Source organism: Diadema antillarum, unplaced genomic scaffold, assembly GCF_040938485.1.
Source record: "Diadema antillarum isolate AM-2024a unplaced genomic scaffold, OU_Dant_1.0 seq00000768_RagTag, whole genome shotgun sequence".
In the NCBI taxonomy this organism is placed as follows: domain Eukaryota; kingdom Metazoa; phylum Echinodermata; class Echinoidea; order Diadematoida; family Diadematidae; genus Diadema; species Diadema antillarum.
Window position 1 is genome coordinate 3,456,378 of NW_027271658.1, and position 25,775 is coordinate 3,482,152.

The window sequence follows — 25,775 nt, forward strand, 5'->3', positions numbered from 1 at the left end:
GGAGCAACCAAAGAGAAGGCTCTATTCCTTCTATAGGCGGGTCTATTGCACTTTTTTTGCAAATTTTGGCTTAGTCCTGATGAGGCTAAGGGGGGCCTTAGCCCCACCGTTGGTTCCAGACTTTCCTTAGCCCACTTTCTGTTTACACTTGTTTTTGCCAAAGTGGGCTAGCCCCATCGATAATCCCGTACTATCTGGCCCTGCAAAAAAGCAGGGTTAGCACCGCAATTGTGGTACTAACCCCTTAATTGCGGTGCTAACCCTGCAATTGCGGTGCCAATCAAGCGAGTGTAAACAGAACGAAGAAATAATGCGGGGTTAAGCGACGGAGATGAAGCCCAAATCCCACTGACCAATCAGAAAGTATGGGACTAAGAAACACAAGTGTAAAAAGGTCTGTTTTCTCTTTAACCCGGGACAAGAGCGTAGTACGGGATTTATTGGCGAGTGTAAAAAGCTGAAAAAATTGGTACGGGATTAACAATAGTCCTGGGTCAGAGAAAGTACGGGGTTAAGAAACACAAGTGTAAAAAGGGCTTAAGGCACTTTATCCTTGAGCCTGTTTGCTGGGACTTGATTTGAGCATCTTGCCCCTCCCCTCTCCTCTTAAACCAATCACTTCAAAACTGTGCTCAGTCAAGGGACAGATGTAACTTTGTGGACGGGAAATTGGCTGGAGTTTGGCCAAGGTTTTGGCTATCGCCACCCTGCACCTTGAACGCCTTGAGCCACACAAAAATGGGGGTGAAACATCCTAACCTATTGCTGTGAACAGGTGACCGTCCGCCCACTTTCCGTTGATTCACACAGTAGCTGCTATCACCTCAAGCCAGACTCACACCCCAAGAGGCACCCTACACTGAGAGGCCCCCAAGGTCACGCTCTACCTTTAAAAAAGGTTCTCTCTTCACTTCTCTTTCAGGCTTGCCCACAGTTGGCCTCCTATGATTCGTTGACTTTGCTTACTTTCTTTAAAGATCCCATTTACCTTTGGGAACAGTGATTTTAAAAAATGTTCAAGATCTCTCATTTGATGCATAATCATTATGTGTAGGTCTGTTGTATCACGAAACATCCTACCATATAACATTTTTGCACTAAAGCCTGAAATATAAGGAGATATCAGTGTTTTTCTCATTGAACCATAATTGTAGAAGGTTTAGTCTGGTAACATTCTTATCATAACTATTGTTCACATTTTGTCTCTCTAACAATACTTGACATTGGTTATTCGGATTCAAATTTTTATAGTGGTTGTTTCTTTCCCAAACTCACATTTTGGACCTATTTCAAAGCACTAATGCAGGCTTTTTGTTCCATCTGCAAATGGTAACTTATGCCTTTAAAGGCAAATGAAACCCAAATATATATGTGACTTGATGTTATGCAACAAAATCCGCAGAACACATCAGCAAAGTTTGAGGAAAATTGGACAATATACACATCAGCAAACTTTGAGGAAAATTGGACAATATGTTCAATAAAGTAATCATGAATTTCAAAAGTTATGGCACAGCCAAGCTGGATGGGAAGACTAAAAACATTGTGATGTCACATACAAGTGTATCATGTACGACAGTACAGAGAAATTATGAAGAAAATTTAATTTTAACACAATTTCTCTCATCTAGCATAATAAAAAGCACTTGACTTTCCTCTTTCAAAAAACAGGGGGAATGATATTACCCTAATGTCAGTAACAAGTCAAAGAAATTTATACTTTCCATAAAAATCAAATTTTGGGGAATTCTCTTTACATATTCATGTAGCTGTACATATGTGATGTCAAGAGCTAAAGTAGTCTTTTCCAGCGATGGCTGCACCGATACTTCGCAAATTCATAACTTTTCAATGGATTGTCATATGTACCTCACTGATGTGTTCTACTAATGTTGCTGCATTCATGCAATTGACATATGTTTGCAGGGATGCCAGTGGCAAATTGCTCTTGGGCCGGAAATTTTTTTTGTGAACGAAATTGATGTGCGCGAAGCGCGAAGTCCCTTCGGCCGGGGTCCAGGGCCCGCTTAAGAGCCCTGGAAGCTCTGGGGTTCTTAGATGCTCTCTGGTGCAATCTGAGCATTTCTGAGGGCTCTTCTTCCCTCAAATCTAATCCAGAGAAATGAATTTGTAGCAAAATTAAAGAAGTCCTAGTGCCGTAAACTCAGTAGTTTTGCTTCGTTCAGCTGACTCGATCGACTCACCATACTCTCTCAGCGCTGTAGCTATAGCGAGAGTGCAGCATGATCCATGCACCGCACTATATCGCCTAGAAACACCACACGTTGTTCGATCGCGATCGCATGTGCTGGTATAACGCTTTCCAGACAATAATGTGGTCGTATTCTAGAAAAAAAAAGGAATTTGTAGCAAAAATAAAGAAGTCCTAGTGCCGTAAAATCCGTAGTTTTGCTTCGTTCAGCTGACTCAATCGACTCACCACACCGTCTCAGCGCTGTAGCTATAGCGAGTGCGCAGTATGATCAAGGAGCTTCGCAAGCTCCTTGGTATGATTCATGCACAGCGACCGCACATAGTACATCGCATAGAAACACCACACACTGTTCGATCGCTATCATCGCACGTGTTGCATGTCCCAGCTACCAGCAGCAACATCGCGCTAGTTTTGCATGACAGTCGTTTTATGATATTCTCATGCCCAAGTATATGCGAAACATACTACAGAAATCGTGAAAGTGAATGTCCCGTAAGTTTAAATGATCATATTTTTTCGTTTTTCTTTCTTTCTTTCTTTGTTTCTTTCTCGTGTTTTCCGGCTTTCCCACACAGACGGAAATAATATCACGAAGCCGGAAATTGGACACCAAAATATGAAAAAGCCGGAATTCCAGCTATTGCCGGAAAACTGGCATCCCTGTGTTTGGGTTTTATTTTCCTTTAGGGAATTGGTTTTTAGATGTTGTCCTATGATTTCTTTGTTTGTACATATGCTTTACTTCCTAAGAAATGTCATTCTTGGCGAACTAGAAATGTCACTATCTACCATCTACAAGGATTATACTGAGCAGGGAGGTGAGGAGAACCTTCCTGTACTGAGCAATGTTGTACATCACTCTCCACATTTTCCAAACTCGGCAGTCAACTGTGGTGCAATTTTCCAAGTTTTGCTGCCACCTAATCTTGTGTAAAGCTGGATGCAGTGTTGATCTGAGATCTAGTGTTAACCTGTTGAGGACGGACTGATTTTGCTACAACACGCATTTCCCATAGACACATGCCCGAGTATACTCGGGACTCGTCCTCAACGGGTTAATGTTGAAGCCATCCAAGCATGCATGTTATGCTTGCTCTGTTTTCCAGTATAAAGAGATGCAGAGATTCCTTTTAATACTGTTGTATTAAAACAGATTTGTTATGCTGTATCCAAACACACTGTCTTTACATTCGTCTTGCAATGAAGCGTGACTAGAATTAGGGCTGGAACAGAGAAAGGATTAAAGTTAAGATAATTCTTGGTTTGAGCCTTAATTCCTGTGTCAATGGCGTGTATACTGAAAAAGCAGCCATGTATGTCATCATAAACATTATCCTACAATGTAGATGTTGAATCCCCCATCCCCATTGTAGAAACCTAGTAAACCGACAGCCTAAATTCGGACAGTAATTCAGAAAAAGATCATTTAAATCCACAAACTCAGCCCAACTGAACTTTTTTTTATTTATGGACCAATAATGCATGCCAGCAGGTATAATGTACTTATTTTGCAATTACTAAAATATATTATATACCTCATAAGTGAGATTCGTATCACTTATTGGTCAAAAGTATATCATGTGACAAGGTGTAGTCCCGTCTATCTTGCCTTAGGGTTTTCATGTAAGTGATAGAAAGGCAAAACCCTCGTGATAGAAAGGCAAAACCCTCGTGATAGTAAGTCAAAACCCTCGTGATAGAATTTGTAAACCCTCCGCGACTTTTGTACACATAACAAGTACACTAGACTTCGCGCACGGTGTCCGCAACCCCTCCAAGGACGTTCACTACGCGCATCGTACATGCACAATCATCGCACTCAGTGAGCGCACAGCAGGCATGTTTCAACATGGCATGATGATCGAGCGCTCTTCCGTGATTTGAAGTGAGCTGAATCAAAGATCGTACACTTTGTCTTTAGGATTTCTTAGGATCCCGAAGCAGAGACAAATCTCAGCATGTTGGAAATATCGAATTAAAACACGAGCGACGGGAAACTGGACGTATACTGTAATCTTCTGCCAAGATTTTATGCAGGAGCTCGCCGAAGGCCGTGTGACTTACTGTGAGTGATTACCGTGCGTTTTGGGTAGTCTACGAAATGCACGAAAACCATGCAAGCGAGCGCTGTGGCCTGATTTTAGGGCTAACGTTAGGCCTAACAGTTAGAATTTACTTCGTATTTGCCTAGCCCTAGATCTTGGTTAAGTCTTAAACGATGAGGTATATAAAACAAATATTAACTGCTCTGTATTCGGATGGTGGTGGAAATTATCACTCCCTCGGTGCTTTTCATACCGACCCTTCCATCACCCCTCGGCTAACGCCTCGGGGTGATAGAAGGGTCGGTATGAAAAGCACCTCGGGAATGATAATTTCCACCATCATCCTCATGAGCAGTCAATATTTGTATACTATTACATCTGTTTTTGCGAAGCACTATTCAAGTCTTAGTGAATGATGTCTAAATTTGTTTCTCATAACAGCCCAGTCAGGACCTGTGTAAATATTACATTTTTAATTCCCTCTTGTTGTCCTTTGGCATTATGTGACGGATCCCAGTGTCTATATGGTTGCCTGCCATTGAATGCAAATATTAAGGTATGTTTAGCTGAACAGTGCCATGGTGTCAGTGGGATGACAGTGAATGATCACACGTGGGATGGTGCAAGATTTCATTTCAGGTGAAAGATAGGGGAACTCTATTCAAGGAGGAAACGCTGAGTTGAATAGTGCGTCTCATCTTTCACCAAGTGTGAAATCTTGTTTCGTTACATGAGTAGAGACCTTGCATGGTATACTATCTGTTTTTACACAACACCACAGACATGAACTGATGTGGCAAACACTGATTCTTGAAAACATTATACAGAAATGGCAACCATTCTGCACAAAAGACAAATGGTCTTACAATATACCATGTGATGTGACATAGCTTTACGCAACAGTGATGGGTTGTTGTTTACAGCAAAACAACTGACTCAGTGCACACTTGTAACCGGCAGCAACACCATGCGGCAAAGGATGTTTTGCAACACAGTCATGAACAAAATTAAGACATTGCTTGAGTAATTGTGGACGGTTAAACGAGTGACTGAATGCGTGCTTGTAACTTCCTTGAGTGCATGAAGCAAAGGCATGTGTGTATTGTGACATCAGAGACATGTAATGCTGCAGAAACTATGCAGTTGATTATTAAAGAGCACAAATAAATGTAAATGGTGATCATAGCTGTGCAATATCCAAATTTGCTTGACAAAAATTGGACACTCTATAGCAACACTGCAAATGGTACTTTTGAATGTATATGTGATGTAATGGGGCAATTGACCAATCAGATAGCTAGAATCTTGTAGATGTTGCATAATAATATACCATGGTTGTGTAACAGCTTTGCATCTCTTACTCAACACATACACTGTATACCTGCTAGAACATGGCCAATTATGTACAAAGCCTATGGAGACTTGAGAATCCTGTAGAGATGGGTCTGTAGTTGGTTAGTTAGTTAGTTAGTTAGTTTGTTTGTTTGTTTGTTTGTTTGTTTGTTTGTTTGTTAACTTGTCTGTCTGTTTTCATTTTCCATCTGACGAGATTGCTTGACAGCCCATATGCAGCTGCACTAGCTGAGCCCTGTTGCATAAAACAATGCAATCAAACATAAGTGAAAAAGATCAAGCATATTAATGTCAGATATTAGCCAATCAGAATTGAGTAATCAGAGACCTTGAGTTTGATTTTCTGGCTTACGTTTGATCTCCACTTTCATGCAACAGGGCCCTGGTCTTCCATCAGGTCCAGTGGTGAGAACTTGGGGTGGACCACTTCATTGGGCTACTGTATGCACGCCTCCTGCTCTATGCGATGAATGATTGGAGAAAGATCTCTTAAGTGTGTGAGTTGTGATTTGCTCATCACTCATTGGAGATCTTTCTTGAAAGAGGAGTATTTTGCATGGTAGGGTGATAGTGCACATTGCAGTTTGTTGAATGTGGTAGCTCCACAAGGAAATATGATAAGGTCGGTGAGAAGGTAGCCTTTTGACAAGGCCTCGTGGCTGAAGATTGAGACTAAGGGTGTGTTTACGCTCAATTTGCGAAGGCAGAATCAGTGTTTTGAAACACTGATTCAAAACGCTGATTCAAAGCGCCGTTTATTATTTATTACTATTTATGCTCACTTTCTTTGAGAGAGTTGGAAAGAGCGTTTGCGATTGCTTCGCTGACCTCAGCAGAGGCAGGTCAAATTGGGGCACGTACTGTGATCGGTGGCCTGGCCTGGGAGAGCAGCTGGGAAAGACATGCGTATGCACAGTACATGGGAAAACTGCACAGGCCAGGGTAGCTGGCTGGCCGGGCGTGCGCTTTTTCACGTGAACCGGAAAGGCATTTAGATGACGTCACTCTAAACGCGTTTAGAAACGCTGTTGCGTTCATGCTTCCCCGTCAAACGTGATTAGTCAGAAACGCCGATCGTAAACGCACCTTTTTGTGCATTTTGGATCGGCGTTTTGAATCAGCGTTTCTATCAAGATGAGCATGAACGCAACAGCGTTTTGCACTAATCACGTTTCAAAAGCCTGATTTTGGCCCCCAAAATGGAAGCATAAACGCATCCTAACTCGCCACACCGAGAACTGCGAGAAACGAGTGAACGCGAGACCGAGTGGCGCAGCCACGAGGCCTTTGGAAACCTGGGTTTTATTCCCTACCGCCTCCCGACGAAGGCGAATATGAATTACTCTTACATATATTCATGAGTCAGAGCACAGCTGGTATGCTAATGAGGACATGTCAAAGCTGCGCTGGCAATGCAGGCAGCTACGGATGAGCGATCCGCCGACATGCATACCTATGCATATTCATTGGATGCGACGGCGTGGTGACAATGCGGTCGCTGATTGGCCGCTACCCTATAGGGTAGCAGAATCGGCGAGAAACAAGGCTCAAGATAAGAAATTCATGTAAGGTTTCAAAAGGCCTCGCGGCTGCGCCGCTCAGTCTCACATTCACCCGTTCTCTCGCAGTTAGTCTCTTTCACAGCCACGAGACCTTGCCAAAAAAGGATAGTGAGATGGGACTAAGGTGACAAAAGTACACCGGGTGGTACGAAGAATAGCGACTTGTGGCAACTACCCTCATATTTGAAACCCACTGCTATTTGCAATGCAACACACAATGTTCTTATGATGCAAATCTTCTTTTAAAGGTACTGTTTATCATTGGGAGTGGTGATTTTAAAGATGCTCGAGTTATCACATTTGATGCATATAAGTAGGTCATCAGTTGTATCACAAAACATCTTACCACATAAAAATTTTGCAATAAAGCCTAAAATGTAAGGAGTTATCACTATTTTTCTCACTAAACCATAACTGTAGATGGTTTAGTCTAGACACAATGCTATTATAACTATTGCTCACATTTTTTTTTTAAACATTTAACAATACTTAACATTCATTATACTGATTAACTTTTTACACTGGCTGTTTCTTTCCCTCACTAACATTTGAGATACATTTGAAGCACTAAAGCTGAATGTTTTTAGAGTGTGTGTGTGCAAATGGTAAATTGTGTCTTTAATCCCTCTCCACTGACCAATCTATTCAGCAATACCAGGCACACATAGTTGAATGCAACAATATCATAACATCAGTCACTATACATTAAGTAGATGGCTTACAACTGAGTCAACTTTGAGAAAGTTGAATTCTCTACAGAGTACAGCAACATTACAAACTGATTGTTATGGTGGATATCAATACATTCAGTGATTTCCACGTGGTCTGTGTCCCATTTGCTTTGCAAGAGTATACCGGTACTTTTCTAATGCATACACTGGTTCACATACTGAGGGCCAACTACACTGCTTTTAATACAGGGATGATATTGAGGTTTGCTAAGGAAATCAGAAATCAAAATTTTTAGGTGATTTTGATACTTGGAAAAAGCAAAATGTGTGTAGACTTGAGAAAAAAAAAATCTGAAATCAGATTCAAATCTACAGAATATCATGCCTGTAATACTATGCTCCCATTAATAATTTGCTGCTCCAATTCCTGATTCTCAGAACTCAATGACAAATAGCACAAACTGATCAACCGACGACAAAGAAATTTGATATGGAATGTTGGCGTAAATCTTGGGATGAACTTTTAGTTCAGTGCTCTCAATTGTATGATAAAGCTACAAAATCCCCACTTGATTCATTCCATAAATTAACTTCTTCACATCATTCAGTTACACATCACACTCTGTGGTACAAAGTGTATTGCACGTATTTGGGATTTCCACACATCTAACTTTGAAAATTTTGCCAGAAAGAGAGTGTATCGCTTGCAGTCTTCATCTAGCAGTCAATGCACTAACATAGGACAAGGATAGTGGTGTGGTATATGTATAGCTGGCAGTGTCCAGACCACGCAAGTGAGATGGAAGGGCAATCCCACAGACCTGGCTTACTTCTACTGGTGGTACAGTAGGATCTGTGGGGAATTCCCACTCCTGCATAGGGTCTGCATGAAAAAGTCTGATCTTCACCTGGAGCTCAGATGCACGACCTTGCAGTTATTTTAAAAACTGCTTTTAAAATGCCATCAAATATTTCGTCAAGGATATAAAGCATCATGACAAAAGAACAGGAAAGTAATCTCACCTCAAAATACCATACCTTCCATGGGACCTTCTCATGGCAAGGCTAGTTCATATACAGAATGTTCTATATAAAGTCCTAGTGCTGTGTTGATGCCATATAATAGTTAGATACACACGCTGTTCCTAAACTTAAAGTTTAGGTCGAAAACTTAACTCTCGCTTGTAGTTTAGCACCTTGTGGCCACACTCGAAAGTTAGCAATCTTAAAGTTTAGTTGATGATTAGAACCACGAGACATCTTAGGGTTTACGCTCTCTCCACGAGCCACAGGGGGGGGGGGGGGGTCCCCACTAGTAGTTTTGCTCAGTGTGGACACAATAATCAATAAGCTTGTGAGTTAGCATGAACCTCGGGTCTCGTTTGCTGCGTTATTTTGTATGGCCATAAGGTCATCAAGCAAAGACTCTGCACTTCGGTTGTAATCATCGAGTGGGGCTCACTCAAAAGTTGTAACTTAAAGTTTAGGTTCGAATGTGAACCCGCGTCAATCACGAATGGAGTTAATCAACGACAGTTAAATTTTCAATCTAAACTTCAAGTTTGGCAACTGTGTGTGAATGCAACTAATGTAATTTAGTTTATCAGCATACATGTTGCTCTACCAGATTATCAAAACTGCATAGGAATGGTCATTGAGGAGGAGAAAAGTTGAGAGGTCTAGTAAGTGATAATGAAGCAACTCTTTATTCCCTTACGCCTGAAGTCAACGAGTTGTTGCAGTTTTAGTAGTAGACATAAGAGTAGTGCAAACATATATGTACCAAATGTGCACAAAACCTATTCTGAGTTTGATACCCCATTTTATACTGGGCACGACTTTTAGCTCGCTTCTGAAGTGAGCTAACTTTAGCTCGGGCCAAGTCGTTTTATACTATCATTCTCGAAATGCTTACAATGGTCTAATCCTGTTAGGTGATAGATTGAAATGAAAATGTTGTGGTTGTGCATGATAACAAAACACTTCCCACACAGCACAAAAAAAAGAAAAGAAAAGAAAAAGAAAATGCACAGCCTTATCGTCAAGGTGATAACATGTCTAGAGGCCATCTAGACAATCCCTACCATATCAGGAAAAGTAAGAAAAACGTAAAACTAACAGGGCATTCAGACGCAAAAAAAATTTACACTAGAACGGTATAGCTATACGATGAATTTATACGTCTGAATGCTGACTAACGAAATTACGTATAAGGAAACGACGTATAGCGAAACGACGGTCAGAGCATCGTTTCGAATTAGAACTTGATAACGAATCAGCATTCCGTGTGCGTCTGAACGTATGGCGACCATAGAATAATAGTATAAATGGGCGGGGCTTAATGGGAGCGCTTACGAAAGGTGACCCCACAGCTGTCACTCATGACTATAACAGCATGCGCAGTGGGAAACTGCACATCTATACGACGTGTCCCAGAACGGTTGAAATTAGTGTCTGAACGGTCTGTCGGCTATATGATGATTCTTTATACGTCGTTTCGTTATCGAGTTTTGGTATAAAATGGCATGTGTCTGAATAGGGGGTAAGATTTTTCCTAACAGATCAAAGATTACCACATTCACAGAGAGCCCTGAGGGCAAACATGGAAAGTTGGCATGATGCCAAACCTGGCTCCATCACTACTGGCACGATGCCAAGGGGGATGTTTAATATGATTTGTTTTTCTTTTCTGGATTTGATATGATTTCATATTTGATATATCTTATATTCGATATGATATACACACATGGAAGCTGGTTTTTCCTGTTTTTCACGGTTGGACATGTATTCGTATAGTTTATCTAGGCCTACATTGTATGTACAGCTGTATATCACCATACACATGTCGTACATGTATTTTTTCTTTTTTTGAAGTGCGATGCAATATTAATATGATAGTAATGATTAGTACTGTAAGGTGATGTGATATTAGATGAGTAGAATGTTTGTTTGTTTTTCAGAGGATATGTACAGTCGTATACATGTTTGCTTTTATAACCATTATTTTAACGTATGGTACTATAAATCCGCTGATTTAACGTTTCTTTCTATTCGTTGTGCTGCATGTGGAAATTTATTCTGTGCTAGTGCATGTATATTTGAATGTTTGCATTTATGTCTACATCAATTTAAATAATTTAAAGCACTAATGCTGGGTTTTTGCTTCTTCTCCAAATGGTAAATTATGCCTTTAAAGTACACACACATAGCTGAAGAATCTCTACTGAAATTGACCATTACAGATGAGTGGACACTTTGATGCACATACTCAGCGATGGTCCCCATTCATGGTTTTGAATGTACCCCAGTGGGCAGTGAACAAGGAATGATGCAATTACACCACATAAACATGTCTCTCCACACAACCTGGGTCCCGTTTTCTAAATATCAGTAACAACTGCCACCTTCCTATGACAAATTTGCTCTCAGCCAATCACATGCAAGGATTTCAGTAACTTATAACAACTATCACACCTTGTTATTGATAATAATTTTAAGAAACCGGGCCAACGTCAAATACTCTCTTCTGTGGGTGACACATGAAACAAGGGACTGACGTGTAGAACACTCCCACCCATTCATTTTTGTGTTCTTTTTAACATAACAACCCATATCACTTCATGTGAAAAAGAGGGGAAAAATCTGCTGAATTTGTCTGTTTTATAAATCCTCTGCAAAATGAGTTAACAGCATACAGCATTTTGCAGTTAATCACAGGTGATCTGTAATCTTCAGTGATTGGTTACAACCAGACAAATAATATGTACCACAGGAAGAGGTGGAGGAGGAAAACAAGAGGCAAGAGGGGATGAGGGGAAAGATCAAGGAGGAGAAGGGATTAGTGGAAGAATACGAGGTGGAGGAAAATGGGGAGAGGCGGAAGAAAAATGGCAGCTTTGATCGTACCAAAGAGGTTTACTCGCTGTCTATAGAGGGCAGATTGTGTCATCATGTCTGTGATCACAGAGGGCTGGAGTGCCCTACTTTGTAATGGTGGACTTCACTCCGCGTGCGTGTGCGCTGTGCGTGCTTTCCAGAATAATCATACGTGGCGTACTTGAATTTTCGAACTTCTATGCCAGTCCGCACTCCTTGATTTGGCTGTTCCTTGACTGCTCGTATGCTAGCAAGGAGCAATGTCCGCCATATGGGGTGAGCCTAGCCCCTCATGTCCCTCCGCGCATTCACAGAACAATTACTGTATAAGCCATATATTTCGCAAGTCTAAATTTTTGTGAATCAAGACTTCCCAACAATTTCGCGAGTGGTTAAATTCGCAATTGTGGAGTCCTGTACTGAATGGAGAAATTTGTATGCGTATGTCACATTCATCTCAGAATCAGAGACAATATTTTCGCATGTTATAAATTTCGCGAATAGCAGCTGACTCGCAAAAAATGTGTAAAAATAAAAACCTCACGAAATATTCCACGTATACAGAACACAGGGCGTAAGGCCAATATTAAAACAGTCTAGTACCTACTTATATATCCTCTTTGGATAGGACACGACTTTGTCATCTACTACCGACAAAGTCCTGTCCAGGGGGGCATTTCATGAAGCATTTTGTCAGATATTTTTTCTCACAAACTGTCATAAGCTACCGAAATCATGGCATCTGATTGGCAGAGAGCAACTTTGTCTGACAAACCTGTCAGATAAACCGCTTCACGAAATGCCTCCAGTACATCTCGTTGTTGGAAGTAATATAGCTTCCAGACTCACCATGCTGTTTAATTTGAGATGAGGACTGGGACGAAGACTAGTAGTTGATCATCTTTTTGATGGCATCCAGACATCGCCACTTGTCAGGGAGATAGAACGGTTCAAACATGTGGGGGAACGGGGAATCCCAGCCGCACACTCTCTGGATCGGTGACTCTAAGTGAAGGAAGCATTCCTCCTGGCAAAGCAAAGCAAACAAAACAAACAAATGAACAATATTAACTCTTGCCTCACATATTGATGAGAGTGATACATGGCTACATTCCAGACCTAGCCTTGCACGAGTTAACGCAAAGCAAGCTGATGTTATCAAATTGAGAGAAATTCAAACAGTGGAGTTTTCATAACATCATTGTACCTATAAAAAAGATATGATATCTTACTTTTTCACATTTTCATGAAAAAGTGACATTAGTATTTACCACATATGCAAATTAGATGAAGTGATACTACAATGGCTGAACTAGTCTTCTACTTACAATATGTATCTACACACTACTGGTAATCTCACTCAATTTGTGTTCATTTTTCATTTTGGCACGAAGTCTAATAGATTGCTTGTTTGAAGCATTTTTTTTGGGGGGGGGGGGGGGCATTGGAAACAGAAAATAACCTGACATCCCTGAAATGTATCTTTTTATCGTGGAAATACCAATTTTCAAAGGGAAATGAAATTAAGAGAGAAAGTCATATTTAACGAAAATGCTAATATGACACAGACAAAAAACACAATGTGTAGTGTACTCCTGTTATAATGAACATGGTTATAAACAACAAATTTCCAAATACATTGCGGTAAAATTTAAGGACCAAAATCATCACCTAGATATCCTTATACACTTCATATGTTAGGATATACCGGTAATGAAATGTTGATATAACAAAAGAAAATGCTGGTTCAGCTGAATTTGTTGTAATGGGAGTCACATGTACAGTGTACTATGTTTCTTGGTAATTTGACTGTAAAGTTGCATTCCACAGATTCCTCAATATGTTTCATATGAAATATTGCTTTACTTTACATTTTCTCACAAGATACGTATTCTCTGATTCTGCTAAAAACCTTGCAAGGACTCTGTTTTTTTATTTTTTTCAGATCATCCAAGACAATGGTAGTCACATCCTTCAGAGAGGACTTTTATGTGTGTGCTCCTTTTTTTTTTTCAAATGAAATATCCAAGTAGGCAAGTGTGTGTGGGTGTGGGGCATGGTGTGGTGTGTGTTTGATGGTCATATTTAAAAAAAGAAAGACTTTTTATAAACTAAAAGCTAGCACTGAATACTTCAGAGCAATGATTTGTTTTCCCTAGCTTTAACTTTTTATGTGCCATGACATAAACCCCCTGTGTGCCACATTATTCTGAGACAGCAACGTAGTCATGCTTTCAGAAAAACACTTTGTTTTTTCAAATCTGTGTAAATTTTAAAGATTGCATTGCCCTGGACATGAAATCTGCAAAGTTGTAGAGAAAATGTGATCCTCTGCTTCAATGTAAACCATATGACAAGTCTAGGATTGTTTTCCATTCAAATGACCTGTATTACTGAAGAGACTTGATTTTGCACACAAAACAGTGACAGAAACTCAGAATTTACTTGCAAATCCAGTAGTGAGCACTGCTTGAAAGCCAATCACCACATAAAATGCAAGCTTCATGTCACAGGAATGGAATGACAAGAAGCGCTTTCATTGAACAGTGGCATTTGGCGATTTATTGATTGGTTTGGGCGAGTTTGTGCGTTTGAGTGGAATATGTGAACTTGGCATGCTGTCGACAGAGTCAGGTGTGCGAACGTGGCACATAAAGAGTAAAAGATTTAGTAAATGTAGTGCAGAATTTACATAAGTTGTTTGGGATGGTTTCAAATCTTTCCAATCAATCTAAAACTAGCAGAAGTTGAAATATTAACCATGGTCCCACATCTGTATGGCTTTAAGAAAAACCAGGGGGGGGGGTAGGAATATTCAGCCTGTCTCAGTATCACTCAAGGCGTCAATAAGCTAGGGGTACTACGAATGAAAGAAATCCATCTGATTTTAGTAATATCATATATTCTCCACTGGCCTTAAAAGGGTTGAAGACAGACCCCGCCTACAGTCCCAAGCTTTTCACCAGATACAGCCTCATAGGTAAACAATCTTATCAGCACTTATGTGATTGAACAAACACAGGGGCATCTTAAAAAAAGAATATGAAAACCTGTCAACACTGCTTTCAGTGAATGATTCTTATTGCAGCACACTGGTAGAAGAATTTGTTCCATGTAAAAGTCATCAGATGAACACATGCTTTCGTAGTCACTAGTTGTTATCCAACCAAAGCTCTGGAACAGGTTTCAATTCAGTTCATCATTATTTGTGTCCATTAAATGCATACTTTTTATAAACTGTTTACTCTTGGCAGAATTTTATGGTGCCATTTCCACTGATCAAAACACTGTAAATTTTGTTCCCCAGCTCAAAACAACAATTCTCTGAACTCCAGCCTATCTGATTATCAACCTGCTTATACTCATGTGAGAAACCAATGTTCAGACTGTCTTATCTTCCCCATGCAACACACCTTTAATGTTTCAAGCCTTGGATAAACATCACTCTGCATACAAAAGCACATTGTCTTGTGGGAGGTTGGCCCACAGCCATTTGCTTGACCTTTGCAGCTCTGGTCAAGATAATCGCATAATGAGGCAATATATGACATAAATGTAGTAAATCACAAAGGACGTTCGCAGGGACTCCTGGAAATGTATCTGATGTCACTAACACAAAGAAAACACATTCCAAGGTACATGTTTGATAAAGAAACTATGGGGGGGGGGGGGGAGAGGAAATTGATAGTGAAAACTAACAATACATGTACATGGTTATCATGTTAGTTGTTGTTTTTTTCATTCATGAGGTTTTATGGAGACCTGGAAGTAACAGAATATTCAATTTAGTGGAAGTTATGATCTCTTTCATAGAAATGTGTATGCTAGGCTGTCATTACAAACAAAACCATGACAGGAAAACTACCCTATAAAAATCTTGTTCTTGGGAAAGGCTATGAATCACAGGGTCATGAGCTATGGCTTTCAACCTGAACAAGAAACACAGTTTGTCTTGGCTGGTCAAGAGACATACAGGTACTGGTGCAGGGCACAGACTGCACAGTCACAGATGGCCCAACTGGAAGAGCATACTATTAGATGTGTGCATGCATGCATGTGTGATCTCCAGTTTGCTTGGGGTCTTTTGGAGGACCAAGTATCTCACTACTAATGGCAGATTACTCAAAGGCAATGTTCCCATCATATTCAGAAGATGTCAGGATGTGTGGGGAAAACATGGTCCAGCATTCAATTCTGAGAGTGCTGGAACAATGGCCATATCAGTAACTCCAGGGGGGCATTTCATGAAGCGTTTTGTCAGATATTTCGACTGACAAAATGTTAAAAGCCACTGAAATCCTTGCATCTGATTGGCTGAGAGCAGATTTGAAATGCTTCATGAAATGCCCCCCCCCCCCCCCCAGGTGAGAATTGGGGGGGGGGGGGGGGACCATAAATCAGCAATGTACTACCCCTTCCATAAAAAACAGGAAAAAATGATTAAAAAACCACTCAATTGATCAAATCACTGTCACACATTAAAACAAACAAACAAACAAACATCACCAACAATGTATTTACTATTTAGTACATGAATGGGGTGGGTTTGAACACTTCTTTACTATAGACATCAGTACTAAGGACACCTAATCCACTTTAGTATACAAAAACAAGCATTTCACTGGCATACAAAGTCTTTGAAGTGGAAACAGCAAGGCAGGAATGAAGCCTTTCCACACTCCTAGGGGGTGTTTCATAAAGCTGTTCGTAAAGTTATGAATGACTTACGAGCGACTGGTGATCAGTTCTTGTGCTGAATTATGGAAATTCTGATAAGTATGGCACATCAAAACTAAGTTGTTCATAACATTACGAACAGCTTTACGAAACGGGGTGTTTCATAAAGCTGTTCGTAAAGTTATGAATGACTTACGAGCGACTGGTGATCAATTCTTGTGCTGAATTATGGAAATTCTGATAAGTATAGCACATCGGAACTGATCACCAGTCGCTCGTAAGTTGTTCGTAACTTTACGAACAGCTTTATGAAACAGGGCCCTGGGCCCAAAGAGCTACTACAAACACAAAGTGGATATTTATGGGAGTGATATTACAGTCAAGTGTTTTGAGATGATTTATGTTCAAGAATCAAAGGAGACAAGCTGCACTGCTCCTCTCAAATTCAGCTCACTTAATGCTAGTGTGTATCTTCGTTGGTGTTACCAAGGAAGAGATATGGTTACAATGCATGATAAACTTTCTCTTCTTTTTTTTTTTGCTTCGTTTCTTTTATTTCTTTTTTTTGTGGGGGTGGGGGTGGGAGTCAGAGGAGGATTGGTTACAATTTACTTGCTGGCAGTGGTATTTTCCCCAAAATGGAATTTAAGAAACAAATTACCAGAAAGATAATAAATCAGTGTGAAAGGAAGGGGAGGGGGTGGACCCTTCGTATAATCAATGTTCAGTAGTAAAGATAATGACTGGAGGAGCTGACAGAACCTGTTTATACTGGTGGAGATGACAACTTCTTGACATAAAAAAAAACCACACAGACAGAATATCCTGGAAAAAAAACCAACAGATTTTGGGGAGGAAATTCAGATTTTCATGAAATCTCGACGCCACCACCAGCCTGTTGGTTGGCCCTGGGCCAGTGAAATGTCCAAAAAGTTTTCTTGGTAAGAATGGGCAAGTAAAATGTTGCTCACTTCATCAACATTGATGAGAAAATTGTAAAGCATCTGCACATTTCCCAGCCATTGAAGCTCGTCGTTCAATGTTTTTGTAGGGGTTGCAGGAATTTAGTAGTACATCATTCTGAATGATGACATGGTTTTTACAGTTTTCTGCAATTTCAGGGACTTCATTTTTCTTTTTCTTTTTTTTTTGGGGGGGGGGGGGGAGTTGAACTCTCATTACAGTCTCAAGAGGCAATACGGTATTAGTTCCAATTTCGCTCTGTTTATCGTACTACAATTGTAAATACTATAAAATTGTATTGGATGGCATCTCTGCCCTGGTGTCTGAAGAAGTAAAATTCCACTCCAGTGTTCAAGTTGGTTTGAATAGGTGGAATAAAATAAAAAAGCAAATGGCAGAAGTCTGATTGAAATTTGACACTGCTTATAGAAATGAATGTCACTTTTTTGTGACTTGTTTTCTTCGTATTCGCACATGTTCTGTGTTTCAAGGCTACTTCTGGTATCCTGAAATATATGTGGCTAATGAGTGCAGGTTCAGGATGCTAGTTACTGGTTCACTTCGAGTGATGAGCCACTTGAATATTAAAGAGAAGTTTGAAACCTCTAGATAAATGAACTACAAAGAATGGTACAATATCTGACAACAACGAACTTAACTGGGAATTATGTAAATGGAATTTTCAAATTTCATGTCGGCACTAAAAATTTTGATAGCTGGGAAAAGTCCCTCTGCTTGTTTGGTTTCACTTTATTCATACTTAACACAAACATTACATGTTTATAATGGTATCACAATGGCAGGACCATCGATTGATAAGTTGCTGATACCATGATAAAAAATAAGGAGTACATGATTTCAAATTCTCCTAGAAGCATGGCAATCTTTTACAGAGAACAATATGAATGCTGAATTTTGCCTTTTTCACATGAATTCGTATCCTTCACAAATTTTTGCGTGCTCCAAGAAAGTAGCCCTTGAATTATCAACTAAAATAGGATTCCCTGTCAAGTTGGTCAAACCAAGGGAAGGAGTGTGAAGGGTTCATCATCATCATTTCTAAATTTGTGGTAGTGAACAATGTCACTGCTACTAGTGAACTGTTTACAAGCTTCTACAGGTCAAAATGTTGTTCTGATACATCACAAGTTCAGAAACTGTTGCCATCTTACTGATTTGATCATCTCCACTTATGAAAGTCAAATTAAAACTGTGTGGCATTTCATTTTAAAGAAATGTAGGTGCTAGACAGAGGATAGGGAAAAATACAGAAAAACAAGAAGAAACTGTAAAATATAATTCTGCCTTGGAACTTTCCTGCTTGACGAAAACATTCCTGCATGTGTGATGCGAAAATGTGCATGCACTGCTTCAATAAGGGAATCCTTTTGACTTATACATGATTGTATAAACACATTTCATACCTTGCAGTTTGACAGCACTTACGATTAAAAACATCAAACAGCTCAGCAAAGGGTAGATGTCAAAGGCAAAAAAGTGGTGATACAGCGTACTATCAAATTTCCAACAACACAATTGTGCAACGGTATGCATCAGCAAGTCAAGATTGGAATTTCTACTTTTATGCCCTTCTACTTCTTCTGTTGCAAATGCTGGACCTGTTCACACCCACGTAAAGGGTGTGTATGATGCTGAATGACACACATGAAATAAAGTCAACAAGCATTGCCGAATACACGCCTCTGTCATGCATGGAAGAACTTTCTGTTCTGCAGTAAATGAGTGTCACGCATGTGACTTGTACCCCTTTGTTGCCTTATCAGAGCAAAATACAAATCAATGCAAGAATCACAAACAGTCTGCTGAGGTAAATAATGACATCAGCAATGGTTCTAATTCCTTCTTGAGAAATAATGACTGGTATATTTTGCTTTGTTCTGTCCTTTATTTCTTTTTCTATTTGTCGCAGCTGAGTTAGGAAGATGAAGTCCTTGAAAAATTCCCATCACTGGCAAGCCCTCCAAGCACTCATGAAATTTCCTCAGTACATGACAATTGGCATCATCACACCATATACATGAATGTACAGGTATGTAATCTCGTGGGATCTACCTGACCCTCAGTAGGAATGGTGGGAATGCATGGACATAACAAAACATTTTCTCCATGTCAGTATAATACTGATCAATGACAAAGTTCCCTTCATGGTGGTCTGTGCATGATGCTCAGTCCATTTCTATTCTGAATCCACCATACTTTGCTATGAAGAGGTCGCCTGACCCCTTGTGTACCAAGGCACTTGCAGTAGTTACACTCCCCAAGCTTTTTCCTCAGCATTCAGTTATCCATCAAAACCCAAAGAGCAATGTGAATTGAGCGAAAGCAGCAACATTAGTAGAACACATTAGTGAAAGTCTCAGGAAAATCGGACAATGGATGCAAAAGTTATGCATTTTTAAAGTCTTGGCATTGGAACCGTTAGATGAGGAGACTACTAAATTGTAGAGGCTATGGGCATGAGTGGAAAACAATATAAAGAAAATGTAAAGAAAATTTCAATAAAATCAACTTTTATAGCATTATGAAAGAGCACTTGATTAGCCGATTTTAGAAAGGAGGGGGAATAATTGCAACCCATAACATCTGCCAATATCAAGTTGATGGATTTTGTAATTTTCATAAAAAATTATTACAAATTATATTTTCTTTATATTGATGTCCAGTCATACGTCATAATCTCTACTAATCTCCTCATCCAGCGGTTCCAACACCAAAACTTTAAACATTCATAACTTTTGCATCGATTGTCCGATTTTCCTCAAACTTTCACTGATATATGTGCTATTAATGTTGCTGCTTTCACTAAATCTGCATTGCTCTTTGGGATGTGTTTCATGAAAGTCATATGAGAGACTTTTCACTCATAGGAGACACTTGAGACAGACATCATGAAATGGATTGATTTTACTTCTCTTTGAAAGTCTTTCATGGCTACACATGAACGACTTTGGTCACTCTGAGATTTATTTATAGACTTTCATGTGATGACTTCATGAAATGGACCCCTGGTTATAAAGTTATCAAGTCGACTCAGGTGTAGCAATGTGCTTCCATTCAGCAGGAAGGCCAGGGCAACACAATAGAGACCAGGGGATTATGCTATCTAAATCAATTGACAAATAGTTTCCAGCCATCTGTGCCAATATTGGCAAACAAAGCACAGTACAGGTAAAGCAGAGCTCAACATGAGGCCCAGTGGCCCAGGCCATGAAGAAGAAGATATCGTGTTCCTAATGACTGGATGATTCCTGACTATCATAACACATGGATGTTTCTTGTAAGAGTATGCTTTCCCTTTCTCCTTAGTTAAGTGTTTACTTTCCACAATTCAAACCACAATATCCTGAGTAAGACATGGAATCGCTGCTTGCATCAAATGGGAGGGTCTAAATATTTCTGTTATTAATGTATTAATTGCAGACAAAAAAGGTCAAGAGGAGAAGATAATGAGGGGGCATTTGAAATCATGAAAAGCAAACAGAGGTTTTCTTGTCTGTCCAGTCAGATGTCAAAACAGTCGATATTTTAACTGCTAAAGGTCTGGTTCTGGCCATAAAACTGGCCATAGCTAGATGTTACATTATGCACTGGGTCATCGAGTGTCTTTTTGTTATTATCATGAAATATCAACATGTAATTAAGTGAAAACCCAGATTATTTCATAAAAACATATTCAATTTTATCAAACTAGTGCAGGAAAAAGTGAGTTTCATCATAAAAATGACATTTCACAGATACCAAAGGTACAGATTATGTCAAAACATGCATTTTGAACAAGGTACAACAGAAAAATCAATACACAGGACTACATGGACAAAGCAGACATGACTCACAATTATGAAATTTATGATAGCAATGACGAGGGATAACAGTAAATGCCGAGACATTTCTGTATCGGTGTCGTAAGATACTAATGTATGAAGTTAGGTAGAAAAATGAGAAAACTTGACCGTACAATGTGAAAAATATATGAAAATTATCATAGTTTTTTTGAGAAAAGGTTTTAACCCTCAGTAGCACTGTGCTTGGCATTAGGGATATCTTAGTGCTCTCATCTTCCCTGAATCAAAACAAAGTGGCTTTCAGGAAAGTGACCTTGCCCTGAGAAATTCTCAGCTCAAGTCCTGATTTCATCCCTCCTGAGCTCTTTATGGAAAAAATCCTGTTTCCTTAACCCTAAAAGGGCCGGGGGGGGGGGGGGGGGGGCGGAATCCGCCCCCCTCGACGTTTCGCGCTATAATTCTGTAACGCGAGAAGGCCTCGTCGTGAGGCTTCTTGACTTTGTTTGTTCAAGTCTCGCGCAACTTGTGAGACCAAATTTGCTACGTCCGCACATACTTTTGCGAAGCCACGCCCATTTTTGTAATGGAATGTCACTCCCAAACGGGCAAAATTTTGTGATTTTGCGTACATTTCCTATGGAAAACAGTGCTCTGTCATGAAAGTCATAAAAACCTGATTATTTTTACAACTAATCACTTTCATTGATTAGTTTTGTGCTAATTATGGTAGAAAAGTGGTCAGTGACAATTTCCAATGAAAAAACAAAGAAAAAACAAAAGTTGAAAAACAACGAAATACATAAGAAATTCTGAAAACAATAAAATACATAAGAATTGAAATGAATTTTGGAATTTTTTGTGACAATTGTTAAATATGCTAAAACACAAATCTTATGACACAATCTTGTAGAATATGACGCAGGTCTCACGCATGCAAAATTTCATCGCGATCGCACCACCGATGGCCGAGATCTCGGGGGGGGGGGGCCGAATCCATCCCCCCTGGTCTGAGCATAGCCAAAAAAGCCCGGCCCCTTTAGGGTTGAAATGCAACAAATATGTCTATCAAGGGAAAGAAGTAACATAACAACTACTGTATTTCACACAGAAAATGGTACGAGATAAATGCATTATTTTTTCAAACAACATGACCAAAAAGAAAGAAAGAAAGAAAGAAAGAATGAGAAAAGGTAATTGCAGCAAAGAGAACTAATTCACCTCCCAGGTCTCTGATCAACACTGAATTTCTTCTGTGGTATGCCAGAGCATAAACTCACAAGCTGCACCTTAACACTGCCATAATGTTTTTATTTTAAAAGTCTGTATCACTTGCTTGTTTGTCTTCAAAGGGGGAAAGAGACAAACACATACTGTAAAACATGATATATTCGTGGCATGAAATTTTCGCGAATTGGAGCCGACGGCCTTTTTCGCGGCAAGAAATTTTCGCGAATTGCCTCTTGCGTTCAATGCATATAATGTAGATAAGAAATTTCGCGTGCATTTTAATTTCGCGAATCTTGGCGCTCGCGAAATTCACGAAATTAAAATGCACGCGAACATTTCTCGTTTTACAGTAGTCCACTAATAGCAGTATCATAACCGGAAAATGCAGTCAAGCAGTAAATTAGTTGCCTGGCTGTGATATCAAAAACGACATGCCTGGGCAAGCAATGTGTATTAATTTACCAGGTCCAGTAACATAGCGGATATGCCTTCACATCAAATACAAACCCTGGAACGTATCAAAATACAGAATGAAAACAAGCCTCCCCCCCAAAAAAACAAAAACAAAAAAAAACAAAAAAAACAAAAAAAAAACAAAAAAAACCACACACAACACAAAACAACAAAACAAAACAAAACGAAACAAAAAACAACAACCCAAAACAATATCATGGTCATGTTACTATGCACAACAACTTTGCTCTTACTCTAATTTCATATTATGCACTTTGTGAGAAAATGGATAAACATACAGACCACCACCAACAAGCTAGTTGCAGGGCTGCACACTAACCCATTTTTCCTACTGGTCCAACCTGTCTGTCAACTAGTAGGTACCAAGTTTCTTTCTTTTTTACTAGACCATTCCACAAAAAGTTACTGGCCTGACAATAATTTTTACAAGTCCTGGACTGCCGGACCAGTGCCAGTGTGCAGCATTGGCTATTGTACAATAATGTATGTACTCCCTAGAGGATATCAATACATTTTTCCTTTGTCCCTCTCTCTTTCTCTCTCACACATTCACATTCACCTTGCATATATTTTGCACTATACCATCAGAAATGTAGGGTCGTCTTTGACCACTCTCTGAAAGCGTACCGAACTGTGCCATAACCATACCAGAAAAGCACTTTGAACGCTCAAAAAGTGTACTCTACCACACCATACTGAGCCAAAAGTGGAACACTTTCTGACTGCTCCAAAAGTGTACCATACCGTATCAGAATTTGGAAAGAGAAGAATGTGAAAGACATGCACTGTTGTATGTCATTTAATGCAAGGAGTTGATTCTCTTTGTTGGGGACACCAGAATGTAGCATAAGAGTGCCAAGTGCTCGACCCTCTTGATACAATACATGTGACCCCTCTGACTTGAGTCCCAAAATGATTCCTGAGGTACCCTTTCTCCAGAGAGTGCTCAAATGCTGCTAATTTTGGCATGGTAGGGTATTAATAAGGTATCGTTTGGTTAGCTTTGGTTCACTTTGGAGCGCTTAAACGCAGCCTAATACACCAAAAGACGGTATTTATCCTCGTGCATATATGTACCTGCATGCACATGGAATGTAGATACATTCCAATGTCAATGGAGCCTAAAGAATCCTTGATTTTATTTAGTTTCCACATGCAAAACATTTCCTTCCAATTTTACAGACTTTGTTGCTTTGGCAGCAGAAGTGTACAGTCCCTCATGTTTCATTCTAAAACTGACTTCCATAGTACAATATCAGAGAGTGTGTGAGATTGCTTCTCAATCTGTTGAGGACGAGTCCTAAGTATACTCTGGCAAGGGTCTACGGGAAATGTGTGTTCTTATAGCGAAATCAGCCCGTCCTCAACAAGTTAAATCTAAAGATGATCTTTCCAGAGTATCATGTTGCTGAACATAGAATGCAATAGATCCATATAAACATGAATTCCTGGTATTATCATATTTCCTCTATAGATGACAATGAGAAAAAATACCTTATGTTGGTTTTCCTTATCTCTTCCATCTTTTTCTTTTCATTACTGTGTGTGTTTCTTATGACAGCCTTTGCATAGCCACAAAAGTTGTAGCCTACTTCGGGTGATCTACATTGTACTACAGTACTCTCCGCGTAATCGGGTATTGCTTAAACGGGTATCGCTTAAACGGGTACTCCGTTTAATTGGGTAGTGATATCAAAATCACTTCCAATGCACATTAAAATTACCAGATAATCGTGTTGCCTCTCCGCATAAATGGGTAACTAGTTTTCTTCTAATCTTATTTCCACCCACATTTTATCGCAGATACAATTGTATAACACTACAAGAAATCATGAATGTCAAATTTTTCATGACTAATCACATTCTCTGCTTAATTTGCAATGAAGACCGATCATTTGGGGAGTGATTTACACATGAAAACACATGTACCAGTACCGACATATTGCCACACGTAAACAAACATTACACATGTAGCTGGCACTCACAATTGCATAGACAGACGGGAGTTGAACACACTTGCGCTCCTCACTTGCACCACAACAACATTCACAATACGAGAAGTTTGCAACGAAAATCAGGCCATGCACCAGCTCCATAATTGTCATTTTCCCCAGTCACTTCTCGAAAAGTAACCCGATGTTCTACGTGACTAGTGCACGCAAAGAAACGTGTGCATTTCGAAAAACGCCTGCGTGTTAGTGAGGAGTCTATAGTCAAATGACAAAGTTTTCTGAAGACATATTTGTCCATAAAATGAGTGTAAATCATTGCTCGTGACTGAGCAAGTGTAAGGTATGTACCGAGTATAATGTGCTGTGCAAGCACACGTGTTAAGCATACGGTGTAGGTTTTTGGTGCAGTGTACGATGCATGTACATACACATTGCATGCGTCAATTGTGAATTAGAAGTGTTCTTCTGTTAATCGGGTACTCCGCTTAATAGGGTAAGAAATGCTCTGCCCGAGCCTACCCGATTATGCGGAGAGTACTGTATTATCCATTTATTTTTTTATCTGATTTGAGAGATTTTAGTATCAGATCATACATGACAAAGCTGATTCCTACCTCAAGAGGACAGAAGATAACAAGAAAAGTTAACTCTCTTTGAATGTTTTTAGCATCTTTCAGGTGTGGTCACTGAGATAAATCAGATTTCTAAACTGCAGACTATCTAAATGACAAAGACACACCTACATACACACAGGTATGACAGCTTTGCCATGAAAAAAAGAAGAAGCTTCAAGCAAGCAATAGCCTTCAGTTTCAGAAGTCCCCTAATTCTTACTCCCCCTTTTTTTTAACAATGGCTGCCACATGGACATCATTGTATGAATAGCAAGAAGATGCAGTCTTATATAACAAAATCAGCAAAATGTCACTAAATCAGATTCGGCAGCTTAGGCCATAC

At 39.7% G+C, this 25,775-nt stretch overlaps 1 protein-coding gene across 1 annotated transcript in view; it reads right to left on the reverse strand.

Moving 5' to 3' along the window:
* LOC139738819 (2-oxoisovalerate dehydrogenase subunit beta, mitochondrial-like) overlaps positions 1-25,775 on the reverse strand; it is an 89,384-nt gene that overhangs the window by 31,069 nt on the left and 32,540 nt on the right. Inside the window, exon 10 of the mRNA XM_071649455.1 lies at positions 12,572-12,749. Coding sequence (XP_071505556.1) covers positions 12,609-12,749 — 141 coding nt within the window. The 3' untranslated portion in view covers positions 12,572-12,608. The remainder of the gene's footprint in view (positions 1-12,571; positions 12,750-25,775) is intronic.